Source organism: Gossypium arboreum, chromosome 5, assembly GCF_025698485.1.
Source record: "Gossypium arboreum isolate Shixiya-1 chromosome 5, ASM2569848v2, whole genome shotgun sequence".
NCBI lineage: Eukaryota > Viridiplantae > Streptophyta > Magnoliopsida > Malvales > Malvaceae > Gossypium > Gossypium arboreum.
Genome location: NC_069074.1, coordinates 18,347,033 through 18,356,001, shown reverse-complemented (window position 1 = coordinate 18,356,001; position 8,969 = coordinate 18,347,033). Strand labels below are relative to the sequence as shown.

The 8,969-nt window shown below is 35.4% G+C and overlaps 1 protein-coding gene across 2 annotated transcripts; it reads right to left on the bottom strand.

Annotated features, from left to right (window-relative positions):
* Positions 1–3,483: 3,483 nt before the first annotated feature.
* LOC108453760 (uncharacterized) lies at positions 3,484–8,239 on the bottom strand. 2 transcript variants are annotated; one of them, XM_017752049.2, is made up of 8 exons: positions 7,792–8,239; positions 7,448–7,577; positions 7,184–7,273; positions 6,440–7,102; positions 5,522–5,891; positions 4,927–5,008; positions 4,290–4,546; positions 3,484–3,783 (listed from the first exon to the last, which is right to left on the bottom strand). In XM_017752049.2, the coding sequence occupies exons 1-7, from the start codon at positions 7,984–7,986 to the stop codon at positions 4,340–4,342; spliced, it is 1,737 nt and encodes a 578-aa protein (XP_017607538.1). In that variant the 5' UTR covers positions 7,987–8,239; the 3' UTR covers positions 3,484–3,783; positions 4,290–4,339. The 2 variants fall into 2 exon arrangements, with proteins under 2 accessions (XP_017607538.1, XP_017607539.1); XM_017752050.2 differs by having other exon boundaries at positions 5,522–5,885.
* Between the last annotated feature and the right edge of the window lie 730 nt (positions 8,240–8,969).

Sequence of the window (8,969 nt, the reverse complement as noted above, 5' to 3'; positions counted from 1 at the left end):
AAAACATTGATCAAATATCTTAAATAATGTAATTTAAAAATTTAAGGACTTAATTAAACAAATTTTTATAAAGAAGCTTAATTCATTTTTTTTCACCAAAATTTAGGGGCTTATATCTCTTTGGCCTTTTATTTAACTTGTTTGTGCGGATTTTCCTTATCTTTCCTGTAAAGGATTCAAGAATAAAAACATGATTGAACTTTAAAGTATGAATCCATTGAATCTAGAGGAAATTTTCAAGCCTTGGTAGTAAGCACAATAAATTACAAGAATATATACTTGATTGAGCTTTGAAGTACGAGTTCATTAAGTCTAGAGGAGATTTTCAAGCCTTGGTAGTAAGCACGATGGCCATGGGTTCCTGACCCGTATCCCCTTTGATGATGTTATGATTGATTGAATTTTTTTTTAATATCTTTTAAATTATTAATTTTTATGAATTATAAAAAGAGGATAAAGCTTTAATAGTAATGCAACTAGTGCGACTCAAATTCTGATCACATTTGAGGCGGTGAACACCATGACCATCAAACCGAGACATAAATTTTTTTTTGTTAATATATTTAATGTTGATAGTTTTATTTATTTGTTAGATATTCAAACATAAATAACATATAAGAATGTAGATGCCTAATATATTGAATTTGTTGATTGATCTCTTTTGGCTCAATATTTTTCTTTTTATGTTATTTATGCATTCACAAATCAATTGTGGGTCTTAAATCATATAAATTTTCATAAGCTATTTTTAAATGATCTAAGTGCCGAGTAAATGTTGTAAAAATAAATTATTATTTTTTTAAATGGAGGAAATGCATGTCATCCCCAAAATCAATGTGAAAATAATAATAATATTCCTCCTTACCCAAAAGCCACAGTTGAAGCAAGGAGATAAATATTTAAAAGCAAGGGAGGGCAGACAAATAATAATAGGAAATGGTGGAAGATATTTATCAGAAAACCCATGTGAGATATCCCACTATAACTCCAACATTAGCACATAGTGGGATTACTGGGTTTCAGCAAAGGGGAGCCCCCCTTGTCCTCTCTATTTCAGGCATAACCCCCAATCCAATTTATTTTTCAAGACATGCTTTTAATATTCTGAAACACTACTGATGAATTCAAGACTGTAGAAATAGGTAATTTTGAAATTTTAAGATGAAGTAAATTATTTATATATTTAAGTGAAAAAAAGTTGAAAGTGTTGACATTCGAATTTTAAATATGTTAAAACATTTTAAAATAATTATTTATGTCAGGTGAATTTAACTTGAATTTCATTTATCAGTGGTGAATATAGTATAATAGTTCAAACGTTTTTAAAGACTAGATTTGACCATGCTACAATGCCTATGACATTGAAAGTCCAAATAAGTGGGCTATCATTTTGAGCTGCACATAACTTAGGGAGGCAAATATTATGAATGATTATGTGTCGGAAATGGGCATATTGTATGTGACACAGAGTAAAAAGCTCCGGAAAAACCCTTTTTTTTTTTTTTTTGGGTACAAGGACAAGAGATGCCTACCGCATTAGGTTTGAGTTTGATCTCTGGAGGCTCAAAAACTTTTGAAAAATTGTAATTGGCTGCTTATCTATGGAATATGGCCCTCCAAGTACAGACATTTTATCATGGACTTTCTGGTTATGACCAAAACTATGTTGCTAAACTTGATGCAAAATTACTAGTTTCGTTTTTGTCTTAATTCTTACACCAGACAGGAAAACGTGAGCATAGTTATCTATAATCTTTGAGAGAAAATGACACCCAAAAATAAAGAAAATGAGCCCAAGGAGATATAAATGAATTTCTTTCGTGATTTGCAAAGTGAAATACGCACCAACTGAAAAGAGAAAATCGACGGTTGTGTTACTGAAAACAAAACATTAAAATATGTTGGTTGGTTGGTCGGATTAGATTTTAGTGAGGAAAAATGGGGTCCCTCTGGGATAAGGACACAAATATAATCTCTTGGGACAATGTTATGTTTTCCAATTTGTCCTTTTTTGAGGGGTGGGATGTATTTCTTGCAGGATCTTGGAAAAGGTTGTCCCCATTCTGTTGTTTTCCAGAAATGTGAAAGCAAAATGCTTTGAGAGAGAGATATGTCGATCGAAGGGTGCTGAGGGTTTATCACTGTAAAAATTCTAGGACCGACCCCCAAAAAAGAACGTCTGCCAACTATATTGGATCACATTGTTCTTGTTATTTATGGACTCTACAATAATAAATATCGGTGGTCCAAAGATTATACATCCTTTTCGGTGGATACCATCCATTGTATTTAACTTGGATGAAAGGACCATTTTTCCCCTTTACATTTTAGTTTTTTTAATATTTAATAATTATGTTTATGAGAAATTAGAAGAAAGTGTTTTATCTTTGACAGATTAGTCAGATATAACCTCATTAAAAATATAATTGTTTTGTATATTATCTGATTTACTGATAAAACTATAAAAAGGATAACATTTTTTTTTCTGGTGTTGTTTGTTACAACTGTTTGTGGGTGTAGGTCATGGTTGGGTTTAGTTATGGTGTCGATGGGAGGGGACGAAGGTAGAAGATAATATGGTGATTCGATTGTGATGGTAAATGTTGAGGTTGAAATGTGAAACTGAAAGATGTTGGTGGTGATTGGCCAACGTGTCACAACAGTAAAATGTTTAGGTACCACAGTGGGAATTTCGCTAAATTATAGGGGTAAAACTTGCTGTTATCCCTTTTTTCCTGACAAAATGTAACTGATAAACAAATTCCAGGCCCATTTATGATTTTATATTTTGTTGGTCTCCAAACTTCCATTATGTGAACTAGGCCTCTGGCCCAAAATCAGGAAAGCTAGGTTTAAGTTGACCAGTTCATTACTGCACAAGATTATACCAACCTACCCAAATGGGATCCTCGCCCTCGGATCTTCAACTTCAAGACCCAATACATAAACACGAACTTAAAGGCAAAGATGATTCAGTGACATATACCTCGTCATTGGCAAATCTGAATAACTGGATTTGTTTCACCAACACTCTATACAGAGACGTTGAGGGGATCTCTTGGGATGAAACTTTCAACGGGTAGTATTGTTATCTTTCGAGGTTTTGCTTTCCGACTTTGTAAAAAAATTGATTGCCTAATGCTATCAGAAGAGATGACAGGTTTATCAGAACGAGAATGCTTCGTCAAGATAGTCCATATGTGCAATATGTGACACATATTCACCACATAATCACCTAGTAAGATCCAATCCAATGAGATGAACCGTTGCCTCTTCAAGTAAGGTCAAGCACTCGGATTCTCCATTGAGTTGAGAGACAATATCAATCTATTGTGAGATCCATTAACTCTAGACGAACGGTTTTTTGAAAATTTCTCTCAAAAGAATCCATCTCCACTCGGCGATAGATATTCTAATGACAAAGTTGCAATGCTTTTGCATCTATCTGATCTATCGTCGGTACTATTACTTGAGATAATAGGGTAAAACTTAAAAGATATGAATGATATTTCCATTTCCATGGCAAGCTGTCACAGAAAAAATATGTAAACTTGAAAGGTCGATTTACATACATACATGCATACAGGATTTTATTACTCAAAACATTCAGGAAACCGTGGGAAGTCTCGGGACATGCCAACTGGGGTCTTGCACTCGTAGGGAATTTTTATGGAGGTAGCAGTGCTTCATTCAATCAAAACTATGGCGACACCATTTTCGTGTCCGCGTAACAATTGCTTCCTGTGCAATATTCATCGTCTCCAGAGGTCTCTGTTCTTCAAACTGGCAAGAGATAAGATGAAACAATGTAAGTATAAAACTCTACTACCGATATAATAAGTAAAACTTTTGATTGCTAAGTGGACACACTTCCATTTTCTACATTCACTAAAAATTAAATGTAAAACAAGCAAGTAATCTCGTGTCTTGTTACTGAACAAGATGCCATATAATCAAAACTTGAAGCAGTCTATTTACATGAAGTGCTAAGCTGCCCGTTTAAACAACACGAATAGCTAATATGTTTACCAAGATCTGCAGTTGGGACTTGTTATAGAATTTGGAGTACTCTCCACATCAATGAACTCATCAATCCAATACATACATACGGTTAATTCATGACATTTCAGTTGTTTCAGTAATGATATTTGATATGTTATCACTGTCTAAACTTAGGGTGAATAAATGTTTATACTTCACACATGCGCACACAAACACGGAAAGGGAGAACGAAACAAATGAAAAAAGAAGAAAACAAATCAGTAATCACTATTCCAAGCAGAAATTACCCTGCATTTCAGGCCTGATTCAACCAGTAACAGATAGATAAGCAAATGCATTAGAAAGCTTGGCAGGTGAAGCAACCACTCAATGAACTCATCTGGCGGGTTCTTCTGAAAGATATAGCCATATGCGAGGTCTTTGTAACCTGGTGGGCCTGGTTGGCCAGCATCAAACTTCTCATATCTTGGGCTCTCTTCTGAGCTGATCTTAGTTTATTCATTATTTTATCCATTGATGACGATCTCTTCTTTTCCAGCTTCATCTGAAATACATCATTGTGTCAGTAATGATGAAGAAATAAGGTTTTTGGTCATGCTAGAGCTGTTGCATTTTCACCACAAATTATCATATTTAGTGGTCATGTTTGTCACTTTGTCTATGTTTTTGTCATGTATATTCTATTTAAGAGAAAAACCAAAAGTTGTGCCGGTAAAAGAACAAGTGACACTATCTACTCAGTTCCAGTTCATCAAGATGTTACATGATTGCTTTAATACCTAAATGAGCAAGCTAGACAGATAAGAAACTGAAAGAAATATTTAAATCATACTGCGAGAGGATTTTTATTTTTTCTGTATCAAGGTTGATCATTGACTTAAATAGATTACTACAGTTGTTAATAGTACTCAGGAGAAAAGAAACCTCTAGTTTCCTTATGGCTGCCTCGGCTTTAGCCTTCTGCAGATTTTCCCAGGCAGTGATTTTGGCTTCTTCTCTTTTCATCCTGCAAAAGAGGAGGAAACGAATTGATATTGAATATCTACCATGCTTGTTTTATAGGATTTTCAATTTCTTCCAATGTCCTCTCATATTGATCAGTTTCTGATATCTGAAGATGACATGAAAGACTTCAGAAAAACCTTTCACCTAACTAGACTAAGATTTGCTTGTTTAAAGTGATAAGTTCGATGCAGTTTTAGGCAAGATCTACAGAAAAGACAAAAGGCAAATCCAACACAATCTGATAGGAGGCTCATAATATCTCCTAAATTAATCATTATACTGCAATTATTTAAAGCTGTTACTGAAGGAAGAATGTGATTGTGAGTGAACAGAGAACAAAATGTCTGACTGGAAACTTTTAGCATGCTACTGAAGGTATCTTTGAGTGCTTGATTATAGAAATGAACCCACAGGATGTTTACTCCAGTCCTTAAGGCATATTGTCACTCCCAAAGTAGTTGATCTGTACTTTAAAAAAATAAATAGAGGCAATGTAGTAGTGAAGTAGACATACTTGGAAATGCTCTTTCCTGTCTCTGTAACATCCCATGTTGATGTACAAGTATCTACAACTTTCTTTCTCCAATCATCAACAATTTCTGAGCTCTTCCCAGTGTTTCGAGCTCTATGCTTCTTCGACCACCTAGTCAGGGTCACTCTTTCATCTACTGGCACATCTCTCAGTACTGATTTAGAGCCATGGATGCTCTGCAGTTCCATGATAGGTAGAGCTGAAGGGGAAGAGGGAGAGAAGGAAGGCCTTCCTTTGGGAGACGAGTGGGTGCTACTCTGTGGGCTCATTTGGGTCGCCATGTCTCTTCTTGAAACCGTTTGAGAAATATCAGTGGCTGCATCCTTGACGACATCAAGGTTTTCTTCTGCATCTTTGGTGAGAAAACAATTGGAAAGATGACTTATAGAGTACAATAGTCTTAGTAATTACCATAATGATGACAACCTATCTCTTAATATTACATCAAGGTTAGATTTAGTGAATGTTCGTTTTGATATTTCATGGATCATATTAAGAAAAAGAAGCATCAGTTTCATAAATCTAAGCGTATGTAGAGAAATAAAGGCCTACTCTGTTCATGTCCACCAGCCTTGACTTTTACGTTCTTTAACGTTTAAACAGTTCCCATATCGAGAGGTATGCACTTGGTAATAACTCAAAAAAAAAATTAGGATTTAATACAAGGTCTTTAAATTTTATTAAATGACAAGTTTCAGTTTATGACCACGCATCAAATATAAAGTCTTAATATTAATATTACCAATTTGGATGACAAGACAATAAACATGAAGAAAGAAATTTCCGGGATGGATTTCATAAAATTAAAAAGGCACTCATAATATCGAGATTACTGGAGTAGGCCAACGATCATATTATCAACTAAACCAGAAATTTTGCACAATAGAGATGGAAATGTACCTTGAGACGATGGTGGATTCGCTGCCTCAGAGCATCCATGTACGCTAACAGAACGGCCCATGCAAGGCTCAGTCTGAACAGCAAATCCTCCACCATGGCTACGAGAATGAACTGTCAAACCATCAGCTGCAATTACACCAGCTGAAAAAGGAGAACCAGCCATGAAATTCCCCATATGCCCTCCATCAAACATTTGCAACGCAGGAGAGTACAACGAATAGTAAGCAATCCCAGGAGGACCAAGGGGACCACTCTTTGATTTTGGTCTTCTCTGCGGATGCACAATAGATTGCTTTGAACCAGCATCCCCAGAAACAGGACTAAAAATCCACCTCTCAGCATCTTCCCATTTTGAAGGTAAAGTCCTTCCATTGTTAAAAGCCAACAACCCAGAAGCATTCCCCTGCCTCCTTCCACCATTGCTGTGCAATGGCACACGCTCTGAACTCCAACCCTTCTGCATCCCAACACTTGAATGATGATGATAATTGGGTGTCCCAGGACTAGGAAATGCACCCAATTTCCGTGGCACAACAGAGCTTTTCTTCACAGTCCCCAACCGTGGAGACAAACCAGAGATATTATTTAGATCTAATGAAGCTGGTCTTCGCCTATCAGGATTCTTCAACAAAGCGTCAGATCTCGTCTTCCTGTCCTGACACTCTATGTACAGAATTCGTAATTATTACTTTTTGAAATATAGTAAGCTAAAAAATACAACTTTAAAAAGTAACTAAAGGTTACCTTTAAGAGCTAGGGAAAACGAGTTTCTTGCTGAATCTCTGAGTTGCGTTTCGTCCTCTGTATGAGCTGGACCGCTTTCTTCCGTTTTTACTGCGTATGTCGCGAAAGGGAAAAAGGGAGAAGCGAGGGGGAGGCAGACAAAAGGACAAGGACAGTGAGTGAATTTAAAAAAAAAAATTGGGCTTATTCGTTTTCTTTTCCGGTGCAATTTCAATTTTTTAACTTTTTTCAAAAGAAGCTACTTATGAAAGAAATCTCGAGTACCTTTCACTTTTTCTCCTTTTCTGGAGAGACGAATGTGCTTGGGGACTGTTATAGCTTTGTTTGGATCTGGATCTGGATCTGGTCCACTCGAACTCTCATTCTGATCTCCACTTTCTTGTCCTGCCATATGCTGCAAAAGACATTGACATTTCAATTTCAATTTTTGTTTTCCTTCTGTTTTCCTCTTTTCAAAAAATTGAAAAAGAAACCTTAAATCAGGTAAGGAAAAAAAAACATGCAAGTTTATAAAAAATGGTCGATCATAATGTACGCAGTTACAGCTTGCTCTGCTTACTGCACTCACAAATTGAGATAATAAAATGTTGAAAGATTAGAGAAGTTACTAAAGAGAGTTCGGAAGCAATGGAATCGCGGTCATGAGCATCGGAAGCAAAAGAGCAACGATCAACACTAGCGGAAGCCGACGAGAAGAGGCTGAAGTTCGATTCCAAAGTAAATATAACGGAGTCAGGGCTCGCAGCTCCAGCTCTGTAGCCTGATCTCACTGTGTTTCGATCTTGAAGCCCTAGCTCCGCCATTTTTCTTCAAAGCTTCACTTCTTTAGTTCTTCTACTTCTACAAATGTCGGCCGGCCATTTTCTTTTGTTTATTCTCCCTCTTTTTTTTTTTTTTTTTTTGTATTCTGTTGTCAGATATGGCGGGTTCGAGCTAAAGACGAAGGCCTTTTTAAAACCCTTTTTTATTAGTGGGTTTTTTTTTTTTTTTCTTAATTAGTGGGTTTGATGCCTTCGATTTGCGGGGTTGGATGGTCTTAGAACTGGGATTTTGACCGGCTTTAAATTGACTTGACAGCCCTTGCATATATGGTAATTCAGATTTAATCAAAGAGGGTAATAAGGACTTTAAGGTATACATTTGTTAGAGAAATTGCGGGGTTGTCACGTTCTAGGACAAATTTCTTTTTTTTATATATAAGTAGATGCTTGGTTTTATTATGAATTATTCTTTTCGTGCAGGACAAATTATCTGAATTAAATGATGATGTCTAGAAGGAGAAAAAGGCAACCGTTAAAGGAGAATTGGGAAAATTGATCAAACAAATTTACCACACCATAATGATTGTCACTCCGACTTTCATTTAACTTTTCGTTTTCTTAACCTTTAAATTTAAATTTTTTTCATATCACTTCAAAATAAATAATAAAATTGAGAATAAAACTTAAGTCTCATTAACATTGCGACTTTAAGTAGGAATTTAATTTCAAAACTATTTAAATTAGTTTATTTCTAGAAAAATAAAGATTCACAAATTTTAATTTTCTAAGGTTTTGAAATAAAGTGAAAGTAAATTTTTAAGCGAATGAGAAAAAAGTGAATAAAAAAACTGTAATAAAGTATTTGAGTAAATGCTTTCAAAGTGTTTCTATTACTTTGAATGATTACAATGGAAGGGAAAGATCTTTATTTATAATTAAGCTCTCCCAAATTAAACGGTACAATTTAAATCATATCGACAGTCGAGATTAAGCATATCTATAAGTTTGAGAATCTTGGGGGATTT

Excerpts from the sequence above, each read along its gene's own strand:
- LOC108453760 (XM_017752049.2), bottom strand. The coding sequence starts at position 7,986 with ATGGCGGAGCTAGGGCTTCAAGATCGAAACACAGTGAGATCAGGCTAC. Across the intron at positions 7,274-7,447 it reads AAAAGGAGAAAAAGTGAAAG|TAAAAACGGAAGAAAGCGGT; the intron begins GTACTCGAGATT and ends CGACATACGCAG. Across the intron at positions 7,103-7,183 it reads GTTTTCCCTAGCTCTTAAAG|AGTGTCAGGACAGGAAGACG; the intron begins GTAACCTTTAGT and ends TTCTGTACATAG.